Source organism: Diabrotica undecimpunctata, chromosome 10 (assembly GCF_040954645.1).
Source record: "Diabrotica undecimpunctata isolate CICGRU chromosome 10, icDiaUnde3, whole genome shotgun sequence".
Lineage (NCBI taxonomy): Eukaryota > Metazoa > Arthropoda > Insecta > Coleoptera > Chrysomelidae > Diabrotica > Diabrotica undecimpunctata.
The window spans coordinates 34,503,512-34,529,433 of NC_092812.1; the positions used below are offsets into that span (position 1 = coordinate 34,503,512).

The window sequence follows — 25,922 nt, forward strand, 5'->3', positions numbered from 1 at the left end:
ATATATAACCATGATTGTCATTAAATTTAAAGGTTTTTAAACTTTTTTTCGTAGCTAGTTTCAACTACTCTCAAAATGTGTCACTTATGATGGTCCTACTGAACTGAAACGTTTTGAAAAATTGTAATACTTTTGGATAAATTTTAAATATTTTTAAAAATAGTGGTTACTTCTCTGTAAGTATTTTTTTTTCTTTTCTTTTTCTAGTTATCTTTGTTTAGTTGTTATTATTCTCTTGTCCTTAATAAAGGACATTTGTGTTTCTCCACAAATGGCGGCACTGAAATTCTACACTTTGCAGGATCTCCATATGCTTTTAGTCAAACGAGGTTGACTTTGAACGATCTTGTTTATGAACTTTAATATAGGCATCTTATTTACTGAGGACTAGATTCGGGATCACAGGGTTTTAAGAAAAAAGAAGAAAATGAGAACACAGCAAAATTATTTTACAAGTTTATTTTCTCTAAAAATTTATACAATAAAAACAAAACGGAATATATAGTTTTAACTGTAACATAACCATAGAACACAGCTTAGTACGAAGTTTGAACACTTTAAAAAAATTTAAACGAAACAACTATTTCTAAGAAAACAATCACCAAATTCAGGAAACGCACAAATGGTATCTATATCGTTACCTTGGAACAAGATCGTCATGCAAATTATAAATACTCAATCATATTCATCATAACTGAATATGGTATCAATTTAGTATCTTCTTCTGGAGCAAATAGTCTTCATTTTGTTTTATTTTTGACTTCTTCAATATTGAATCAGACTTATTCAATATTCGAGACATGTTTATACGAAAAATGTTTAACGCGGATAAATGGGAATAGGTCAAAGATAAATTTTCCAAAATCTCTCAAATTTCGTAAAAATGGAGTGTAATGAAAATATTTACATTTATTAAATAAAAACAGTTGTTGCGAGATTAATCCACAATTTATCGAATTTGAAGTTCAAATTAAAAGAGACTTAAGCTCTTAGTTTATATACACTCTTTAAGCCGACGATCTTTTTCCAGTGTATCGATATATCTACATAATATATAAAAAAAAAGAGTATAAAAAATACACTAGCAAGTTACAATTAAAAATGCATCATACTATTAAACACTTTAAAAACTATGACCTTCATATGACAAATTTTACTTTTATAAAAATTTCAGTCGATAATTTTACCCAGGAATGCATAAAGTTTATCTACGGGGTGTGGCAGATATCAGCCAGTATTGGTGTTCATAATATCTAAAGATTTCAATTTTTATGTGAGGTTAGGAACCTGCCTAGATCATCACGCTTTATTGAAAGGTATCTAATGCCTTGAAATTACTTTACGGATGATATATTTTAGAAATGTATATACAGGGTGTGGCAAAAGTCGATCAGGATTTATGTTTATAACAAATTACCGCTACAAATGTATGCATGCCTAAGACATAAAGCTGAATATAGAGTTAATTGCAAATCCAAATCAGTGGTGCAACTTAAAGTAGAAGTAAAATGTAACCCATGGGCACTTTGCACCAATATATACATTTTTTTCGTATAATAAAGACATCATAGTCTAGAGTCTAGTGCTAATTACGATGATCGTTGCTATAGGAATAGTAGAAAATGAAGTGCCAAAAAACTGGGGAAAAATTATGGATTTAAAGTACATGTGTGTATGCAGCAAATTGAAAATTTAAAAAAATATATTAAAAAAATACGTCTGGTGATATGTAAATAATGTTTGAAAACAAATATATGTCTGGGCAATGACAACACATGCCTCTAAGTTAGCAGAAATAAGAGTTTGGGCAAAAGAATCAATATCATTACAACACACTGCCAATAGAAAGAATTCGTTTTCCTCCTTATGTTATTTTGGTTACTGTTTGTGTCAGCTTTTTCTTTCCTTTGTGTTCAACATGAATGTAATTGATGGTATCTATATATTTTTCGTTGGTGCATCCTTTTGTTTATGTATTTTTGCCCATATTGTACCAGTGATATCCTCAGGTAGATTTTCTTGATATTTTCCTGATGTTCCAAATAATTTCATATTATTTTTACTTTTTAAACTGCAACACTGTTATTACAGAAATGTACAAAACAGCAATTTGCTATACATATACAAAAGCATTGTATTTTTAAGTAATTTTATCCTGAAATCTAAATCATAATTTTTTTGTACACAGAAACCAACGATATCAAATTCGAATGGTTAATGATGCTAAAATAGAACCTAATGAAATATGATGGTAATGTATACCAAATTAGCCAATAATTTATTGATACATGATCGTTTTATGTAAAATTCTTGTTCTTGTGATTTGATAGTCTTGTGTAACATTTATTTTTCTGAATTACGTAAAAATCATTCTTTTATCGATCTTAATTTATGAAAGCATTCCCTCCTGAGCACGATTACAAAAACACCAGCATACAATTAGGTAAAGGAAGTGCGACCTCCTTTGGCACTATCCATATCGACATGTACTCCATTTTTTCCAGTTCAGCAAATGCAGGTAGTTCATGTTTGTACAAACTATGATTCATTGAAAAGTGCAATCCTCAATTAAAAATTAATCAAGGCCAAGAGATTAAACCAGCCAAACGGGCGATATAACACATTGAACATAAGTACTTTATAAAAGTAGGTATTGTTGTTTTCTTAGTCGCTACTTAAACAAAATAAATGCTGTTTTATTTGTTAAGACACATTGTATGTTTTACTGTCGTTAAATATACATAAACTAGATTCTAATAAACTGTATTTAATTGGAATAAATCTCAATTTTCAATTAAAATTGTGGTTAGTTCACCTTCAATATATTAGATAAAATATTTTCAGAACAATATAGGTAAATTTAAAAACAATATCCATAAGCTGATATACCCCATTTTGTATTAGATAATCAATGATTCCCTATCTCAATCTATCTTTTTGAACTCATTTACAGTGATGTATGAACAGTCTATGAAATTAGACTACTAAGCAGGTTCTATGATTGTTTGATCAGTCATTTATACAACATACAGCTAAAAAAACTTCATTTGGCTCATAAATTCAGCAGAGTAGTTCCAAAATTGCTGTGTTCATGAGCTGCCAAATGGGTTTAGACTGCCATACCGATCGCAGAAACAAATGTTGGACCGGAAGTGACTACAAAGAAGGACGAATTTCTGAACGACACGCAGAAAAATAACGATCACAATCACAAATCAAGTTATAACCCCAAAGATTATAATTTTTTGTTTTGAAATCTTTACAAATTAATAGTTAATGTGAAATTTACAAATTTAAAATATTTTATATAACAATCAAACACTGAAAACTTTTGTTTTCAAAGCTTCCACAAACTTTATTATAAATTCTTATCACTATACCTGTTTCGGCAGAGTGCCTTTCTCAATTTTTGGTATGTGTTTACAATTGAGAAAGGCAGTCTACCGAAACAGCTGTAGTAATAAGAATTTATAATAAAGTTTGTGGAAGTCAATAAAAACAAAAGTTTTATTTACAATATTTTATTAATTTTAAGTTAAGAAGAGGTGATCAAATTATAAAAACCGCCTGGTAAAACTGTTACTGTTATCTCTGTAATCTCTACTACGAATCCCTACTACAAATCAATAAGCAAAAATATTATTTCTGAACCAACTTTCTCCAAAAAAGTCATTTGTGTCAGTGCTGCCCTCTAGATTTCGTGTTGTGTTCATAAACGTTAAGAATTTGCCAAATCATTCACAATAAAATATAAATAAGAAATTTATGGTATATATCAGGTAAGGTGAATGTTGAAAACTGGTAAACTATATATTGTCGAAGGAACAATGCCACAGTACCAGTATTTGATAGTGTTGCAGACAAAAATGTTTGATCAAAATCAGGATTGGTTCTTGAATTAAAATTATGGAATCGTTACGGCGCGTTTTGCACCCTTTATAGCTAATAAATTCAATTTCACCAGGTTTCTCCAATAATTTGATCATTCAGTGTAAATAAAGTTACTTGAAAAAGGTCACTGGAACTTGTATTGAATGAATCAAGAATAAATATTAAGTAACTTTAAGTAGAAAAAATTTTAAGTGCAATAATGTATTTTTGACATTTAATTTTGAAAAATAATTATGAAATATATCAACATATAGTATGTTGGGTGATTGCTAGCGTGATGACTTTAATTAACATTGATAATTACAAACAATACAGTACAGTAAGTTTGATATTGCTCAAACGATTTAAATTTGAAATTTTTTCAAATGGTGAAGTCCATCCATCTTAACGTTTCTGGTCCGGTCATTGTTTCAACAGTGGAAATTACTTTGGCAACAAAATCAATACATATAAGTAACTATGTAAAGTCTGTAACAGTCGACAAACCTATCAAAATTTCGAAGTAGAGCGTCAATTCGCAAGACAACTCTCCCTTTAGGGGCAGCTACAAAAATTGTATTAAAAATCAAGCAAAAAATTCTGTACGTTTGTAGCACAACTCTTAGCATCCTATTATAGCAATATAAGATACATATTATTATCATCAATAGAAAATTAATAAAAGTAATTAAAAAAATAATCGTTTCAGATCAAAATTATTTGCTGTAACTTTTAATGTTGGCCCCCTTTAGGAACGACGCAATAAGTTAGTTTTATCACAAAGGTATTCAATAGGTAATAAATACTGAGGTATCACTGCACTTGTGAATTCACGGAACAAGTGTGGTGACGATTTCACCTTCACTGTTCTTCTGGCGATGGACCAACAGTGGTGTTCTGGGAACTGATTCTGGAAGTTCAGCCTCCCGGATAGTTACTCTCTCCCTCTGTGGTGTCAGCAGTTCGGATTGGATCTTGGGTCGAATTTCTACTTCGTCGGAGTCTGCTGGGCTACCGTTTGGAAGGTTAAGTTCATCTGAGTTATCATCATCATCGTTTGGTAACTCTGGGTGTGCTAATGGAACAAATGAGGTTAATTTGGGAGTATCATCTCTTGGTTTGCCATTCTGACCATTAATAAGAGGAATTTGCTCAGGTAGATTCGATGCATTTTTGGCTGGTTTATCGTTAACAGCAGTGATAGGATATTTGCTTAGTGGTTTTAATTCTTCACCACTAAGTGGTATCTCTCGTCTCTTTTCTTTTAGTCTCTTTGATCGGCGTTTTTTAATAAATGCTAGGATGAAAAGCACTGCAATAACTAAACCTACTCCTACTACTGCATATACAGCCGTAGAGTTTTTGGGAGCAATAGATGCTCTTTCTAATTCTCCTGTAGCAGTTATATTAGCGTTATTAACTTGTTCAGTTTCAGCTTTTTTATCATTACCGGTACCAACACTTTCAACATTTTCTTTCAGTATTTTTGGTTCTTTAACCACACCTGGTGTAGCAACAGACTCAGTAGTGGTACTCGTAGTGGTACTTGTAGATTCTGTAGGTTCTTTAAATATGTTTACATCTTCAACAATCATTTTAAACTGGTCAAAGAATCCAGGAAGAGGAGATGCCGTTGGATCTTCAGCCAGTGGTTTAGGTGTTTTGCAATTTTCGATACAACCTAGTACTCCAGATTCAGGAATATGTCCAAACTCTCCACTGCCTTCTTCTCCACTACCTTCATCGTGTACACCTGCATTTAAGGGATCAAGTGTAGTAGTTTGAGCTACATTTTCATCTCTATCATCTACAATTGTGTTGGTTTTTTCATCGTCATCCTCTTCCTCATTGATAACATGTATATTGGATGTCTTTTCTGCAAAAGAATCATCAAAAATATCTGGATCTCCTGAACCCTCCACAGGAGCGTCATACTGCATCATGTCAATAGGAGAACAAATGACGGAACTTACTTTTTTTCCAGCATATTCTGGAGGAGAATGGCAAGTTAGAGGTCTAGGAATGATAACTCTTTTGTTTAGTAGTTCATAATTTAGCACGTTGTTGCAATCACAGTCTATTGGATTTTTATACAAATCCAAAGTTTTTAAATTTTTTAACAGTCTCCAATCTCTTGGTATTGCGCTTAATAGATTATCGGATAAATCCAAATTTTCTATATTTTGCGGCAGTTGTGAAATACTTATATCTTTTAAATCATTAGCTTTCAGTATCAGAGTTTTCAAACTATTCAACGAGGGAATCGATGAGATTTGCACGCTGTTATATGACAGATCTAGGTACACCAAATTTTTCAGATATTTCAGTTTAGGATCTATTTTATTAACTGAGGAATTAGATATAGTTAGGCTGCCTATTGATCGAAAATCCTTCTGGGACAATTTGCTTAAAAACTCGAACGAAGTAGTTTTCAGCGTCTCTGGGGTTGAGTGGCACGTGGAACCTTCAGGACATGGTTCCAGAGTAGCACCAAAACTGCTGCCTAGCATAAGCGCCATCAGGAAAACTTCTTTCAACATTTTGAGTAATCTGAAACAAAAAGTAAATCGTTAGAAAAATAAATGTAAAAAGAGAAAAACTAAAAAAGTGAAAAATCTGGGAGTTCATCGGTAAGAGGTCTGGTGAAAAGAACACTGACTTTTTAATTTATTTTAATTAAATAATTTCTAATTATACATAAAATAGATAAAATAGAATAAAAGTAAGAAAGTAAAAAAACATTTGTACAACTTCCTTCTTTTCGTGCGCTAGTATTGTAAGTCTTTTATAAACCAATGCCTTTATAAGGTCCCTGTTCTCGTAATATCTAGATAATCGTAATCTTTTTTAGGGAATTTAGGTTATCTACAGTAATGGTCACTGTCTTATTCTTTTTGTGTTTGGCTATATAACGGAAGGTTTATGCCAAAAAAAATTATAAGAAAAATTCACGATTATAGTCTTTTCCAAATTAACGAATAGTTCATTTGTATCACACCAATTTTTGAAAAAACAAATTATATCTCTTATTTTTTAAATCACTAGATCCAACGTTCCCGCGACACTGTCAAACTGGTGTCATCGGCATACATGAATAGGTTTTTCTGGTCTTTAAAATACTCCGGCAATTCGCCAACATACAAGAGAAAAAGTAATGGATCTAGTATTCCTCCTTTAGGAGTTCCGAGGTCATTGTGCAAATATCAGAGCATATATTACTTATCGCGACATAAAAGGGACGATTTGAAATGTATGAAATTATTCATGAATTTACTGAGTCTCTGATACAAACTGGCTTCAGCTTTTCGCAAAGAAATTCTGATTTTAAAGAGCTAAAATCCTGAGATAAATCAAAAAACAGACCATATTTGTTTAAAATTTTGTCAATTTTTTCATTAACAGATTGTACAAATTTAACAGTAACAGTCTTACAAGAATATTTTAACCGAAAACCAAGTTTTTTAGTAGTAATTTGATCTGTATTTAAATAGGGCACAATTACCCTTTCAAATGTCTTTTTTCAGTCTTTTTCATGTCACTTTCAGTAGTCTGTAGATTGGTAGCATAACGATGTGTAGTCCATTGCGTGTGTTGCTCGGCTACTTTCGGAACGACCCGGACGCTAAAATTTTCGTTCCGTCTATTCTCAAGGTCAGTATAGTTTGAATAGACTGCCAAGTCACCTCGACCGCTGTATGTCTAGCTTTTGTTTCTATATTTTGCTTTGTTCCTAATTCCCATTAAGATAGAAAAAATAATATTAAAATATCACAAGAAAAGCGACTCTAATCGTTTTGTGAATGCCTCCCTTTGTAGGTATCGTTTTTTATTTGTTTATATTCCTCGAATAACTCAGAATATTGAAACCAATGGAAAATATTCACAATGAACCAATATTTTTTTTTTTTAAATGAGCAATATACAATTATTTCGTAAGAGAAAATGGTAGTAATCCATCAGTTACCTCACCTAACAAAACAATTATGCACAGTATAATTTTTAATGGTTTCCATGAAGGGTCAAGAAACTTGTGCCGTAATTATTAATGTGTGTTTATGTGACTTGCATACAATACCATAGTTGATTAAGGTACTAAACAGAATGGTCATTGCTTTTGTTTAACAATACTTTGCATTGTTCTCACATATTCAAAAAAAAATTCACGCTATGATATAGGGGGCACTAAAACGAAACAATTTAAAATGCCGTAAAAATATTTTACAAACGTTACAGATGAATTATGTTTTTTAAAATTAATAGAATTCGTCGAAGAATATTGATGGCATCTTACGTTTTAGATTTTTTGAAATATAATGGAATTGTTGAGGCAAAATGAAACGTTTACATTTTTACTCTCAAATCCACATATCGCCCAAGAAATAAAACACTGTGTAATAATCTACTCGACCTTATCTCTGGATTTAGACAATGTGAGATTAATGGTAAGAGAAGTTACTGTAGCTTTATATGTATTTATAGGGTTTCGCTTCACAGGAATAGCTTAATCTTAAAATTAACACTAAGAAGAGAGCAAGGGGGCAAACCATAAAAATCCACTGGATCAAGCAGATAACAGAAAAAACCTTCTAACAATGGCTGAGGTTAGAAAAGCAGAAGCCAAATTACGGAATAATAAGGCAGCAGGATCACACCAAATATCATCTGTGCTGATTAGTTAAGGTAGGAGACTCATGACTGAATGCAATACATGGATTAACAATAAATGTATGAGGGAGCAGCTACCCGATGAATGGAACAGTGGCATAATTGTACCATTACATAAAAAAGGAAAACATAAAAAAGGAAATCAGTTGGAATATGTAAACTACCAAGTCATCATGCTGTTAAACACATCATACAAAATGTTGTACAACATAATTTATAAAAAATCAAGACCATACGCTGAAAAATAGTAAAGAAAAGACAACAACAGACCAGATATTTGTTTTACGACAGATCCTTGAAAAAACAAGTGACTACAACATTGACAGACACTTGCTCTTCATAGACTTTAAAAGTACTTACCTACGATAATATAATTATTGTGAAGAAGACCTACTACAGTAAGATTGAAACGAGTTCATATTCTTGTCAGCCAAATTATTACCCGCTCCGTCCCTGTTTTGTTTCTGGCTTCTGTATTTAATAAAACAGAATGTTAACCATTGCTTTTATCACGTGTTTTTATTAATTTCCTTTTTTAAATTAAATTTTTATTCTAATATTAATAATTAACTAAATGCTTATAAATAATTTTCTAATTTATGATTTTTATTACTTTTAATTTATGTAATGATTTAATGACAACCTACAATAATTGGTATCAATCGGCGCCAGAGGTCAGCCACAACTCAACGCTTCAGAGTTTTGACCTCTACCAGCTGGTGAACTGCACAAGGCGATGGATTATCCCTAATACTCTTCAACATAGACAATAAAACTGAAGTTCTCAGACTACAGCCCCCAGATAATTCTGGCGTGCGCAGATCTAGACACTAAAGGAGGTAGGACCACATAACCAAAGGAAATGTTTGTGAAAGTAGGAAAAAAAGGCAAAAAAAATGTAGGACTCAAGATCAATGAAGAGGAAACGAAATATATTCGCGATGACTTTAGAGGATAGGATAACTGGACAAATAAAGAATTGGAAAACATGTACAACTAATGAAGCTGATAAACGAGATAAAAGCCCACAAGCATAAATGGACAGGACATGTACAGAAAGCCCATGACGAATTCCTCAACAAACAGATAAAGACAAAGAATCTTTTTAGTGAGAAATCCCATATAAAATGGATTGAAGGGATCCCCATATAAAGGGAAAACATCTTAAAATATTTAAATGTCGTACGGATACAGGATTGGAGATAAGATATGATAAACCGAAGTAGATGAAGACAAATTGTACAGGCAGCAAGACCCACGAAGGGTTGTGAAGGTACACAGAGAGAGAGGACCGAGGAAGAGAAAAAAGCCAAGAAAAATACGAACAAGATAAATAAATTAAGCAATACAATTTCTTGATGTAGAAATAACAATATACGTACCAAAAAATTACGAAATGATAAATCGGTAATTTGTAGTGACCAAAATAATTAAAGAAAATATAATCGATATGATTCCCTTCGAAAAGAAGATATTATATAATAGTGCACGCGCGATAACCAGTTGATTTTGGAGACATTTATGGAGTTAACCTTCATTTTTGCAAAAAGTGTTCTTTTTTGTAAGATTCAAGGTTTTGAATTTATGCTATAATATCGAAATAAATTTATCGGTTCACATTTAACGATAAATAATATATTCACAACACGTTCTACATTCAAATTAAAAATTCTGAAATACACACATTTCTTTCTTGAATTTTTCCTTTATTAAAACTTGTTTTGTTTATATGTATAGCTTCTCCGAAATATAATTTAAATACTGATTTATAAATGGTGCTTAAGTTAAATCACGTATTCAAATCGAGCTTTAGATTATAATGTTCTGGGAAACTTTAAACTTTCAGTTGAGATTCGAAACATTTTGACAATGCTGTTGTAATGAAAGAGGGACCTATGGACATAAAGAGTGATGTGGAGTACAGAAAATAATGTACTCTTATAATTTAGCTTGCACAAATTTGTGAATGGTAGCTAATGCACCATTATATATGTATATCAAAGGACCAACTACGTACTGAGATACCTGTACATCGGTACATAATACAAGTCATCGATGAATGAAGTTCCAAAACCATAAGAAACAACCCACGTTAACCTTCTTTAATTAACCACTTCTTCAAGAGCGAATTGGCAACTCCAAAGAATTTTCTCAATAGATTAATAGTAAGATTAAAGAGGTTTTACTCATTGGAGAAACCTCATTAGGACATTAGTAAAACTGATTGCTAGTAAATATAGAAGAAATAGGTAAAATAATACCTGTACAAATGGATTACCGAGTAATTTCTATAAACTTAGATATTATTTTACACATAAAAAAACTTTGTCTCTTTCAAATTATACCAAAGGCCTTGAAGTGTACAACATTTTGAATTTGCACAAGCTCCCTTTAACAACTATTGCAGTTTACAATTCAATAAGTACCCTATTTGTCAGTTTAAAGACGATGAAGATAGATGGCCATCAATTGACCGTAACACAAATAAACAATAAGTGTATGTAATTTTGTTTGTAAACACTAAAGTAGCGCCTAAATTAATTTGACCGTTCTTGCGCACCAAGAACATGAGACACAGGTTGAGTTTAGTAGCGGAAGTTTGCAAAAAAATTTAACTCGTGGTGGCATAAGTGAAACTTAACGAAAACTTAATTCGTTGATTTTTAAAATAACATAAATCCGCATTATTTGAATATAAACACAGGCAAATCGGTAATTGGTTGCCTAACGATTTTTCCATTGAAATTGTTTATTCCAAAAACCTTTAATCTATAAGATTTTTTTTTGGAAAACATACCACCAACCGTCGACAGCATAATGAACAGAGTGAAGAATGATGAGGAACTATCAGCTTTTTCAAAAACGACATTTCTTAGGCTACTAAATGACATAGGTTTTGAATATGGTAAAAGAGGTCGAAATTCGATAATGATGGAAAGAAAAGATACCATATCTTGGAAACACAAGTACCTCAGACAAATAAAAACATTGAGGAAGAAGGATAATGTAAACCTTGTTTATACCGATGAGGTGCTTTAGTCAAAAAGGAATGGAGGGACACAACGATCAAGAATCCACGAGATGCCTTCATAAAAGGGCTCTCTACTGGACTGAAAGCTCCAATCCAAAGAGGTCCTCGGGTTGTTCTTCTTCATGCTGGAAGCGAAACTGGTTTTGTGGCATGGGCAGAATTAACTTTCTTGGCCAACAACGGGGATCTATATGAAGAATGGTTTGAGAAGACGTTATTTGAGAAGACGTTAATACCAATCTTGCCGAAAGACTAAGAAAACGTTGTGGTTTTGGATAACGCGTCATACGACTCGCGCAAATTTGATTTCCCGAAAAAATTGTGGAACAAAAGGCAAATCAACGATTGGCTAACCGAAAAGAACATTTTCTTCAAGAATAATTACCTTAAAAGTGAATTACTGGATACTGCGGCCGCATTTAGAGACGAGTACGACAAATACAAAATTGAAACAATTGCAGAAAAGTATGGCGTTAAGATTTTGAGACTGTCGCCTTACCATTGCAAGCTGAACCAGATTGAGATGGTGTGGTGTCAAATTAAAAGGTATGTGGCTTCAAACAACGTCGATTTTAAAGAAAAAACTTGTAATAAAAGGAGATTACCAACGCGTATCTAAAGAGCAGTGGCATAATTATGTGAACTACATCAAGAAAATAGAAGAAAAAATGTTTGCGGTGGACAAGTTGCAGGAAAATATTAAACCGGTGATAATTAATATAGGAAATTATTCAGAGGATGAGGACGATTTAGATAACGAGAAATATCTCAGATTTAATGCTCATTTCTTTTTTAGTACCGTACGTACAGTACATTTCAGTTATGATGTTCTTGTGTATTTTATGTGTATATATTTATCGTGTCGTCTAAAGTAAACTTTTTTGTATATATGTATATATGTATATAAGTATTTACGAGGTATTAGATATTACTTGTATATAGGCATTTTTTATAGAATTTGTTTTTTTTTGTTTATTCTCTTATTTAACTCAGTTAAAGATTTAAGAGAGTAAAGATTTTTGAAACAAAGCGCGTACGATCCTGATTTCTCAGTCTATCACCAAACTACCACACACCTACCACTGTGCCGACATGAGCGGCATCGCTGCGCACCGCCGTAAGACCAACACTGCATTCTAACTGTAGCTTCTACAATAGAATGTTATTTTGTGTAAATTATTGAGACTATATGAATTACGAAAGCACCAAATTGAAGAAAACATATCAAAGCTAAAGGGTTTAAAAGCAAAGCGATTTTACTATAAATTCAAATTTATAAAAGTCGCAATATCTCCGATTCTAATCAACGAAAATTAATGTTTTTTTTTTAATTTTAGGTACCTCGTATCCTGTCGAAGGCATCTATGATGAAACTAAAGACTTTTCAGATGTAATGTTGCTTCTCATGAGTTGATCGAGTGTTCAATTCTGATGTTCTCCGAAAAATTAAAAAATAGAGTACTTGTCACAATAAAAAATGGAAATTAGAGAACCTTGGACATATTATGAGAACTATTTAGAGATATTGTTTCAGTTGGTTATTAAAGGAAAAGTGATAATGGAGGCCTGAGAGGACAAATCATTTTCTGACTTCATAACCTACGAACTTGGTCCTATGTAACGACCACAGACCTTTTCAGAAAACCTTATTGTTAAGAGTTTTTATAGGTCCTTATTTTTTTTTTCAAAAACGCCGAATAGTACAGTCAATTATAATCGCAGCAAAACAATGATCAATGATTTTTTGATGTGAGGAACTGTGGTTTCAACAAGATGTCGCAATATGTCGTGCAGCGCGTGCCATATTCGATGTATTGAAGAAGACGTTCGCATAATTCCGTATTTTAGATCTATGAATTGACCTCCAAGCTCGTGTGAGTTAACACCGCTTGATTTTTTTAATGAAACGTCTCTAGCACCTTCAGAGACTGATTAACAAGATTTTTGATTATGGATAAGTATAGGGATTATCAATGGGACGATCTTCTTCTTCTTATTGAAGAAGATTGGTGATCCAAATGACAATTGTAGCTTTGGAAACTGCTGCACGAAAGGTTTCTGTGGATGAGCGGTCAAACCATCTTCTCGGGTCTTTCAGCCACGAGTTCTGGCGTCTTCCAACTGATATTTTGGCCAGTATTTTACCTTCCAATATGATTTGGAGTAATTCATATCTTTCACCTTTCAAAACATTACCGAAGTACTGTATTTTTCTCTTTGATTATGCTGAGTAATTCTTTTTGTTTACTCATCTGCTCAAGTACTTCACCATAAGTATATAAAAATAAAGAAAACTAAATTTATGGGGATACCCAAAAACCCCAAATAATGATAAAAGCATGATAATTAAAAGTAAAACTCTAGAACAAGTAGAAAACTGCAATTATTTTAACAATAATAAATTACACAAACGATTACTCTAAAAACATCTAAGTTTAAAAGAAAAAGCACGAAAAACCTTCAATAGAATGAGGAAGGAACTTTGTACAAGAATCCTGAAACTGAAAATGAGAGGTAGGCTTGAATTTTCCCGACTGTATGAAATGGAAAAATGTCAACTTTTAAAAAACTAGAAAAGTTTGAATTATGGATACATAGAGACATATAATCCAGGTCAAGAGAAGCATTGGGAGGAAAAAAATCTCATAGCTGCGTAACTTGAGGGAAGTATAAGGATACACATCAATCCAAGTATTCAGATTTAAGAGCAGCTGCATTCAAAATACACAGAATAATGATCAACCTCCGTCACCGAAATGACACGTGAAGAAGATGTGAAATCGCTAGCAAATGCTACAGAAACTATTCAACAATTATTGAACCTCCCTATTGGACTACGTTCAAATCAACTCTGAGGATGTCGTATACCGTATGCCAGAAATCATATTTAAACAAAAATAAATAAAATGGGTAAAAAGTTATCATTCAAGTAAGCCAATTTCATGGCAATGAATATGATTTATCTGCATTTTATTTCATTCTAAAATTATGCGTCCCAAAAAACACCCATTGCATATATATCTACATTTCCTATAGCCCTTAATATTAGCAAGACTAGAAGAATACAATCACACAAGAGAAACCGGAAGATCGGTTATCAGGGAAAGGTATCTTCGTTAAAAGGATTTGTACCTGTTCGTCTAGACGTTTTTCTTAGCAATTACAGGTACTTATTGTACCATTTTATGTTTTTAGGTATATCTGTCGCCGAAGTAATCATAAACGTAAAGATAACAGATAACAAAACACGTAAAAGGATTAGAAGTATTTTATTGTACAAAGATTAATTTGTCAACTGGATATATTATGGTGTTTTGGTGATATAAATAAAATTGTTTGATGAAGTGTTGTAATATCGTGATGAATGTTGTTTAAATATTACAAAAAGTATTAATTAGTTCCAATAATGCTATATTTCCTTCTTTTAGTATTCTGCATACCGGGTGTGCGACGAATATTTCGCGAAATTTACATCACATCGAAAAGCATAAAAAAAGTTTCAAAAAACACGACCCTCCATCTCCACCCCTAAAAGTGGGGCAGGGGGCAACTTTGAAATCGTAAATGACAAACCCCATTTTTTATTACCATACCCATATAGTCACCATAGTGACAGGAAACTAGTGGAACTAATGGGGAAAGTGAAAGCAATGGTACTAAAATAAAAAACGAAGCAGCTGCTAAAGCACTTGTTGCTAAAGAAGTTGGGCCATATAAAATGTTGTTAAATCCGATTGTTGTATCAAGAATGTGTACAAAATTTAAAAATGTGAATTTTTAAAACCAGCATTTTCCAGCAATACTGGCTTTTACCCGAAAGCGCTTTGACAGAATAATGATGGAATGAAGCAAGGTACTGTCTGTGACGAAAGTTCGACAACTGTGTTAACAACCATGTTGTGGTGGATCCGTTATGTTTTAGACAGGAATCTCTTTCGAATATGTAAAGCCTTACAACATATTGTCCTTCACTTCAAATGAAGGAAAGGATGAAGCTATTAAGTAACCAAAACCAACGTTTTAAGCGTGATGGTGTCTCTGATTTTATTTTACTCCCAAAATTTAATACAGGTTTGATCCATTTTTTCTGATAGCACAAAAACATCAAAAACTCGTCCAAGCTATAAATATGTCAAAAAAACTAAAAATGGTTGATAATGTCATCAGTTAGGGATATGTAAACCAACAGCCAGCGAAATTTGTTAGAAAGTTAACTTTTTTTTAACCAATATCGTATATCATTTAAATATTCCACTTTATGACTTTATAATAGCAGTCTTAAATTGAGATTAAATCTTTTACGTTTCCGCAATAGTAAGAATCATTTTGATCGCATAAAAACGAAATCAGTAAGCAGTCACGTGGTGCGAAGTACTACTGAAGTACCATCCGTCATGCTAATCGCTCACATCTTCCACCGCTGAAACAAACGGCCTCATTTCTTATAAAATTCAGCGTTACTAAACCGTTGCGACCTTGCGGATGACTCATTGCTCACTTCTTAAAAAGTACCGAACAATATGTAGGTAGTCGGTACTAACGGTAACTCCGCTGATTTTTAGTGTTCCAATCCCAATCTGTATGAGCATGACCGTAAAGTTCTACGACTTTTTTAAGTGAAACATTGTGATATAAAAAATTATCCTAGCGGGATTTAGTATTCATTTTAAATCAAATAAGACGAAAAAGGAGATTGTTATAAAGATTACCGGCAGATAATTGGAAAATAAAATTTTTTAATTTAATTAATGAAAGGATGTGCCAAAAACCGATTAATAATACCAAAATAATCAAATTTTACAGATTATATACTCGGGTTGAAAATGGTTGATAGCACAGTTTTTGCTTGGAAAATAATTTCGAAAACTGAGAAAAGAATTCACTATTATATTTTATCCGAATGAAACAGGAATTAATGACATTGTATGATCAACAGGTTACAAATTCTCCATATTTTTTCTGATTGAAAGAGTCCATTCATGTGCCATTTGTCCCACTTTCATAACGCTATTAATTAAAACTGTTAGCCAATTTGTTCCTGTCTCTCAAAAAGCTTTACAAATACATGAAATATCCTTGTTTCTGAACCTTAAGAAGTTGAATTTTCCCTGAGGGAAACGTATATAAACTATCTTGTATATGAATAAGTAACATTATTTTTTTCAGCCTGTGTTCGTCCACTGCTGGGCATAAACCTCCTCCATTTGTTCATTGTCCATTGATGTCTACTCTGAGCAATTCTCATCCGTTGCTTGCCCAAGATGTTTGATATCATCTGTCTACCGCTTCTGCGTTCTGCCCACACTTTTCGTGTTTTCTCTTGGTCCCCAATTAGCTATTCTCTGCGTCCATTTTCAGGGTTACCTCTACGCAAATCTCAAATGACTTAGATATACACCATCAATGTTTAAACTTTTTCTTCCCAATTCTCAAGTTGAACAGTCAATAATATCAACTTTTTTAATATCTTTACTAAGGTGTATTTTTAGTTTTTGTATCTTTATTAATTTTGACGTGGACTGTGGCCTGTTCGTAAATGTTTTAATGAATGTAGTGTATCGTGAGCCTATTCGAGCATCCCTCAGGGCTGACAAAAAGTACCAAGGTTTCATAATATCGAAAGCCTTGTTTTTTCAATCAGTCTTCTGATGGTTTGCAATTTATCAATAGTACCAACCCTTTTTCTAGATCTCGCCTGCTCAACCGGTTGATAGTATATCAAGTTTTAGTGTAATCCAGTTCGTTATTATGTTGTTAAAATTTGTATAAGTGTGACAAAAGGTTTATAGGTCTGTAGTTTACATTATTAGCAGTATATCCATTTTTGTGTAAGAGTATTACTTCGGCGTTTTTCCACAGATCTGGTATTCGTTTATCTGTTAACCACTTATTCATCAAGATTTTCAGCGCATTTACAATAATGTTGCCTCACATTTTTAACATTTTGGGCGCTATTCTATTCTCGCCAGGAGTTTTGTTGTTTTTCATTTGTTGTAAGGCATGTCTGATTTTTGAAAGAGATATTGTGGGAGTTTCCAGTTCAGAATAGTTCTATGATCTGTTCTGGAGTTGAATATGGTGCTTGTGTAAGATTCTTACATAAAAATCATTCGAAAAACTTTTTTATTTCTCAAATATTTTGATAGATCGTCGTACAATTCTAATTAATTATCATTTATAATCTTAAAAATTCTGCAGCAATTAGAGAACTCCTCGCAGGGAAAGCAAAATTTAAAATCTGCAGGAGGACAACTTGATTAGAAAATGTAGTAGTATGAGGTTTTCTTCGCAAACTAGTCCAAATTGACTTTAAGATCAAATATAAATAAAATTATATATTTAAACGAGTGTAGTAGTTTTTTCTTATTGTCAGATTATTTTTAACTGATTTATGTTTTATAAAACCTTAACCTGCGAAAGCAAGAAAGGTAAGTAACAACATAGTAATGTGGTCTTTTTGGTCGTATTTCATTTAAACTGGTTTTTCTTGCAATTTCGAAATTCTTGTTTTTATGGTAGTAGTTGTCTTGTGTACGTTTACATTTAAATGAATTTTTTCAATTCAAATCACAAGGTCGTATGTGAATACCTAAGAAAATTAGGAGGACTGGCTAGACAGTGGTCAGAGTCTACGTGCCGCCCAATGTAATCAGGTCAGACCATTCACGACTTAAATAAATCACCTCGCCGAGATTTTGGATCACAAAAGAAGTAAATACCGGATGCGACTTTACAGTTGACATATATTTTCAAACCGTTGAATAAGTATCCACACCTGACTGTAATAAATAGGTACGATAAAAAAAATTAGTTCTACCTGGAGAAAATAAAATATGAAGTGCATAATATACACTGTAAAACATTTTTAGTAAATATGCTGATTTACATACAGTAAGAAATTGTAACCCTCATTCAACGAGGTAAAATTACTATAAGAAAACTTCAAATTTACTACTCAAATGTAATATTACTGTTAAGATCAGTAAATTTATATGTATTACCTCAGAAACGGCTTGCTTGATTTTATAGATTTTAGTGGTATATGTATGGTTGTCAGATTTTCCGTTTTTCTGGAAATCGAATGAACTTTCTTATTTTTTAAGTAAAGATACCCGTTTAGGATCACAAGTTTATAGAAAAACAGAAACTTGCCGAAGACAATTAAGTAGAAAATATACCGAACCATATATACTTACACAAATATTAGAAAATAGGAAAATAGCTTTGAAAATGAAAAGCTCAAGAATAAAAAGAAGATAATCGTCCTAAAACTAAACTAAAATAATGCCAAATATTTCCGATTTATCGTCGGAATCCTCGGAGCAATCGACAACGATGCAGAAAGAATAGAACGAAATAAAATAATTAAAATGTTTTCGGCTCATGATATTGTAATAATTACAGTTGGTCCGCATATTCTATAATTTGTGTGAAGTTCTGTGTAATTAATTTGCTGATTTCAGTGCCTAATTTTATTTGGAAAACTTTCTTTTCGTTTTTTTTTGGACCAATTCCTAAAACATTGGATATAAATATAACATATATTGTGAGGATTCCAACATTTCTCTACAGTTTCACGAAAATATGCAAATAATATTTTTTTAAAGTCTAAACAGACTAAGCACGTGATTTGTGATCTGATGTTAATATCACCGGCACAAAATGTTTTGTCATAACGTTATAAAAATTATAAATTTGATTTAAATAAAAATTATTGAAGAATAGTGGTCATCAGCGAGAACAATCATATCTCGTTCGATCTATTCATCTTTCAAATCTTCCCCACAAAAATAATTGTTGGCAATTCCACGATACAAATCTCTCTCGGACGATTTCTTTCATCCAATGAGAGTTGACGGATGTTGGTATATACCTGGACATATATCTACCTGGTCGTTCGTCAACACAACACGAGAAACACAACATCCAAATCAGTTTATTTTTCTATTATTTGAAAGTGGAATTTATTAAGGTTAATGCCCGTTTGGCAAAATGTCAAGGAGAGGAAGGTTAATTTCGCTCTTTAAATACTACACTGAAAAATTGTACACATTGTACAGTTTTTACCAATTTTCTACATAGTAAAAAAATAAAAAGGATTGCATCAAACAAAATATCAAAATATTAAACAAAAGTTTACTCTCAAACGAATTTCAACGTACAAGGTGTCAGACAAGGATGTATACTGTTTCCACACTATTACAAGAATTAATATTAAACTCAACAGGCTTCCGAATTGAACCGCGTCGATTACCACTGCGCCGAGCTTTCGACATCCTCTCTGATGTCTTCTTCTCAGCTTCCGTGGTCTAAGTCTCCCGAATCTTCAAAAACTATTACACTGATCATTAATCAATGTATTACTGCTACTGGGAAAAGCGGACGGTTCGTTTATACCGTCGATAGTGACGTGGTTTGGGTGGAAGTTGGCGTGGGGATTGGGGATTTTGATTTGAGGGTGGAGCGGACGATATTTTTTCTTATGAGAGGTCTCCATGTCGAAGGTACCCAGATGCCGTCATCTCTTTTATTAAGACAATTTGGCCTTTTTTCAATTTCTGTGGCTTCTCGGATAATTTATGGTTTATAGAAGCGGATGGGGGCTATGGTTCTGGAGTGTTCAAAATAAATTTTGGAACCTGTACGAATACGTTGTTGACCTAGAGCTGAAATTGAAACGGAATTGCGAACAGAAGTGGAATGTTCATAAATCCTATTTTGGATTCTACGATTTGTTTGGCCTATATAAAATCCGTGGCAGTCTGCACAGGGAATTTCATTCCCTCCGTGTTGTTCATTTGGAATGTTGTGTCTTTGATTGATCGACAAAAAATGAAAGTTTTTATTGGGTGTAAATATTGTTTTTATTTCTCTTGACTTTCTCAGTGACACCTTTGATGTAAGAAAAAAAAGCTTTCGAGTGATGAGGGTCTTTGGATTTTCGCGGTAACCGTTTTGAATGAGGGCTTGTTTTAATCTAGAGAGCTCAGCGCTTCTACTTGCATCATCACAAAGACGTATTGATTTGGAGACAAGGGTATTAATGACTGAACTAATTTGTGAAGGTGGATGATGAGAGTTGGCATGCAACTAACGATTGGTATGGGTGGGTTTTTGATAAACAGAGTGTTGAAAACTTTGGGGTGATTTTTCTTTATGATAACGTCGAGAAACGGTAGGAATGACTCAGTTTCCACCTCCATCGAGAACTGGTTACTAGGATGTGTACCATTCAGATAGGTTAAAAGACACCAACGCATTCCAGCCGTATGGAGATATGTGGCAATTACTGGAGATAGTGGGGAGCCCATTGGGGCACTATCTATCGGAACATTATATATCAGTCAATGATTTTGGCCTAGGAATTTGGTAAAATTAATGATCTCTTAACTTACTCGTGATGAGATTTGGTTTGAAGCTGTGACTTCTCCATACTTTATTGGATTTGTTCAAATGTAGCTAGTATGTTCTTATCACTTTTTGACAAAGTCTATGTCTCTGACATATATACAAGGACCGGTCTTATCAGGATTTTGTATATTCCTTTTTCTTGTAATGTTATCAGATATTAGATGTTTCTTTTAACCTCTTCGTTGAAATTGTTGTATACGGTTACTAGGGTGTGAACGAAATTTGATGATTCAACAGTGAACAAATGCAGAAACCCTGGAATGAAAAAAAGCTATGTTGTGGTAAAGATACTTTAAAAGACCCACCTTGTAAGATACGGAAAGTGAAACTATTTTCTTGTATAAATTTTGTTATTATTAATATTAAGGTATAAAATATTGCATTTCAAGAGAAATATGCGACAAATATAAATAACTTTCTATCCCATAAATAGGCATTTTTGACTTCGCCCGTAAATATAATTTTATTGCCATCCTAAGCTAGCCATCATAAGTTTCTTCGCGTACAGCTATTAACTTATCAATTTATATTGATCTTCCGAATAGCTGGCGGTAAAAGTTGGTTAAGTACCAAACTCAGAATAACACAGAAGGTGATTAGAAAATTTACACCAAACATAAAATAATTTATATGCGATTTCATCTAAGGTTGCAGTATAAATAGTGTGGGTTAACGATCTGTTCCGTTTGAAAGTAAATGCGGCGTGAGAAAAAGGAACTGGAGGTTCCAAGGACAGCAAAAATAATCTGTGATGTATGAGTTCAAGTGTTAATTACTCCTAGGAATATCCTATATTTTGAATTAAAACAAAGCCTCATTTTATTTCTTCTGTATAATAGATTATAATAATGCAAGATTTCTTCAATTCCTTTAATTAGTTAATCGATGTTATTACTTCATCTTTTGCTCAGAATGTTGTCAATTCTGCTAATATGTTCACTCCTCTTTTTCCTCTTTTTCCTCTTGTTCACTGATATTTTCTACATTGAGAGTTCTTCTGATGCCTTCACTTCTTTCCTTATTTATTACCTTTTTTTATTATTTTATGAAGTACTCTCATTTTTATATTGTTGTTTTATAAATCCTAGATTTGACCTCGCTTTTAAGTGTGCGATTCATCGTATCGTACTATTTTTATATTTGTATTTGGGTCGCTTTGTATTTTGTGTATATATATCAAGATAAACAAGGTAAATATTCGAAATCATAGATAACGTAATGTCATAAACTAGTGACAAAATTTTCTTGTCTCAAATGTTGCAGTAACTTTAATAAACCAATATGTGGGTAAGGTATAAAATCTTAAAGAACGTAGGTGCAATGCAGCACCCTTGGCGAAATCCTTTGGTCACCTTTATCTTTTTGACACTCGTCATATCGTTATACAAATCCCCAACATCATTAATGTAAATCGGTAGAATTGTCTTGATTTCTAGCTTGGTTTATAGGACACTATCATACATCTTTTGAAGATCAATAAATACCAAGTGTTTCCAAGAGCTTCTCTATTGTTTGTTTTAGACAGAACAAATTGTCTATACAAGAGCTACAGGTACGAAAGATCACTCTGATCTACACTGCCGGAAGACAAAAATGTATTTAAAAATCTAAGATGCCCCAAACAAATATCTTTAGACCAAAGACTAGAACATTTATGTATAGTTAAAAAAGACCGGTGTAATAGTGACATAATTTAAAACCGATTTTCATAACGGTACTCGAAATTACCTAAGAATTTGGCACTTTCCGTTATAACTAACTACACTAAAAAATTTCATAATTATTGCAATTACCCATAAAGTTAGTTTCAAATTATCGATATAATAATTAAAGCTTTCACTGCCTATTTTATTACTTCTTGTCGTAAAGTGCATAATTACAGCCATTAGAATAATTGTAATCAGTGCTAAATTAATGAACATATGCCGTCATTATAATGAAATTTTATTTAAATATAGGTGTAAATGACAAATCAATGTTACAAAGTAGTTTCTTAATGAAGTATTCTAAAAAATCGACCATCAGGTATTTTCAATAAATGTCTAAAACTCTTTAAAGATCGTAGTTCTATTCAATCAACCATTGTTTCTTTTACTTTTATTGAAATTCTATTAGTAGCTATTGTTGCATTTCTTGAGCTCCTTCTTATATAATCCATTTCTTGCGATTAGAAGTCTGCAACAAGAATCTCCACTTCTGACACACGTCATGGCGGTATCACACTTCGCCATGTGTTATTTTGTTATACGGCTTCACTGGATTCGCCCAAATATTTCTTATTTGTCAGCGAGTAACATATACGCTACTCCACTCTTGTGCCGGCGGGCCAAACATGCCAAATATTTGCGTCAAGGCTGCATCTGGTATAAATCCAGAAATCTCATTACCTTTTCATTTGTCCACTCCATTCCACAGTAGGTACACCACAAATCAAAGCGTAATACGCTTTGTATTACGCAAAGCGTAATAATAAGCTAGGTACGATAGTTCAATGTAAACAAACAAATTTGTCGAATTAGTGGTTCAAGAATATCGGGAATTACAATAAAGTTAGTTTAAGATAAACAGCGAGACAACCACCAGTGCGAGCGAAATGTGGGCTCGGACTCGTGTCCTTTGATGTGGACAGATAGGCGTATTTTCTATTCGGCTATTTGCTTATGTATGCGAATAAAGCAAATAATTGGCGAATGTACCCTCCACACTTCGCATAACGAATAACACATAGTGAAGTGTGGTGCTGTCATCAAAACTGGTTCCACCATTGCTCTACTTTCATTTGAACTACTTTTAGTGAGACACGTAAGAATGAATTAAGGCTTCTACTTTTTTGAACGCTGTACGTTATTTGTTTCTTATCAAAACATGATTGGAAGTGCTTGAATTTCTCCACTTGATTTGCTACCTGCTTCTCATATAGATGTGAGGTTCATAATTGCTTATCTTGCGCTGGTTCAGTGGATGAAACAGAGCAAAAATAGACAATAACAGAGGTGTAAAGAGTGTAAAGACTCCCTTGCACAGAATTCATGGATATACAGTGATATATTGCTCCACTTCAGCCTTAAAGGTAATGCCAAACCTTACCCCACTACATATACATAGCTCTAGAAAGCGTTTTAGGCTGATACAGGTCAAATATCTAAAAGCTGCTGGCCTTTTTGCTGATTTCTGAAAATGGGAAAATAATCCAGGTCAAAGGCAGGCAAAAAGGTTGCTCCTAGAGTTTCTTCGAATTTTCCGATAGATTAATAGTTTGTTTAGAGATATGATATTGCAACTCAATGATGTTTATTTGCAGAACCCTTCCGGAAGGCGTAAAAATAGCAGAAAATCGGCACATATAAAAATACATATACGGTAAAATCATATTCTCGTCAGTAATAAGAATATAAATTTCGGTAATTTGCGTGAGTCCCAAAGTAATTGAATATTGTCTGAAGCCCGTGAGTAAAACAGTTATTAAACTGAAGTAACAAATTTAATTACATTGTTATGCAAGTCTAATAGGACTACCTACTCATTTGGCAATATAAATTGTCAAAGACGGCGGCGACCATGACCCGTATAAAACCAGTGTGCCTACTCATTTCGTTCTTTCGTGTGAATTCTCGTTATGCAAGACCTCCTTAACAATACAATAATGCAAATAGGAAACGGGACGATCTTTTTTTCTTTTGATGTTTGCATGCATTTAATAAACAATTTTAAAGAAGTGGTATTTGCTATATAACGAATAAATAAAGAAACTTCATATAAGCATCAAGTAGCTTATTGGGATTTTCAGTCTTTAAATATATGTTATTTTATATTGGGGTGTATTATGTAACACTTCCGTTAAATTTTAGAGGTCTCTAAAATTTTAGCGTCCGCTAAAAATATTTTTGAATTCTGTAACTTATGCATCCGTTAAAATCATAACCTAAACCGTTAAAACTACCGCTAAAACAGAATATTTTGGAGGATGTCAAAACTTATCCTATTATTTTTAGCGGTCCGTTAAATATCATTTGATTATTTTTGTTTGGTTAGGTTTATATGATTATTAGTTTGTTATTTATATATTATAGTGCAGATAAACAATTAAAAAAGACAAATGTCTTTTTATGACATATTTGGCCAAGTTTTAGTTGATGAAATAATAAATAATAATGAAAGGTAAATCTCAGTTTGCTTTATAATCCATGTGTACACCTATAAGAAAATTAAAATTTTTTATTCTTTTCGTAGAGCTGAAATCAGATTACATCAAAGGATAATCCGAGATATGATCAATCCTTTCCCATAACGCATGGACTTTTTCCAATTCATTAGGATTAATTTTAATTCCTGTTAGAATTTTATTTTCGTCTACAAAACTTATCAAAACCTCTTTTTGAGATTTTGTTGTTCGTGGAGCACGATACATAATACAATTTTATTAAAATGAAAATAAAACCAACGCGAACACAAAATATATTTTCAATAATAATAAAATAATAAGTCAAGCGGACTGTCAATTTCTCATTCTTTCTTAAGTTTTTGGCCTCCGACACTTAGTTTTTGTTCAATTTCTACCTTACAAGTAGTTTAAACACGATCAACGTGCGACGTTGCCGTATCTGATTGAAAACCTTTTAGAGGATTCCTCTAAAATAATATATTTTAGCGGTCCTCTATAATATTTCTTTATAGAATGTCAATGTTACCTAAAACTTTAAGAGGATCGTTAAAAGTTAAATTTTAGAGGCCTCTTAATACACCCCATTATCCATTATCATCTGCATTTAGTCTTTTGGTATGCATATAGGTGAGTCTTTACTCTTTAAATTTTTGTTGAGCAGTATCTACTGTAATGGTAACCAGACGTACTAATGCAAAAATATAGATTTTAAAACTAGACATTTTATATTCGATATACTTATATGGTGGTGTTATGGTCAAAGGTGCAGCAAAAAACGTGCAA

General features: G+C 32.7%; 1 protein-coding gene across 1 annotated transcript in view; it reads right to left on the reverse strand.

Annotated features, from left to right (window-relative positions):
* Positions 1 to 443: 443 nt before the first annotated feature.
* Positions 444 to 25,922, reverse strand: part of wdp (Leucine rich repeat protein windpipe) — a 36,511-nt gene continuing 11,032 nt past the window's right edge. Inside the window, exon 2 of the mRNA XM_072546818.1 lies at positions 444 to 6,420. Coding sequence (XP_072402919.1) covers positions 4,701 to 6,410 — 1,710 coding nt within the window. The 5' untranslated portion in view covers positions 6,411 to 6,420 and the 3' untranslated portion in view covers positions 444 to 4,700. The remainder of the gene's footprint in view (positions 6,421 to 25,922) is intronic.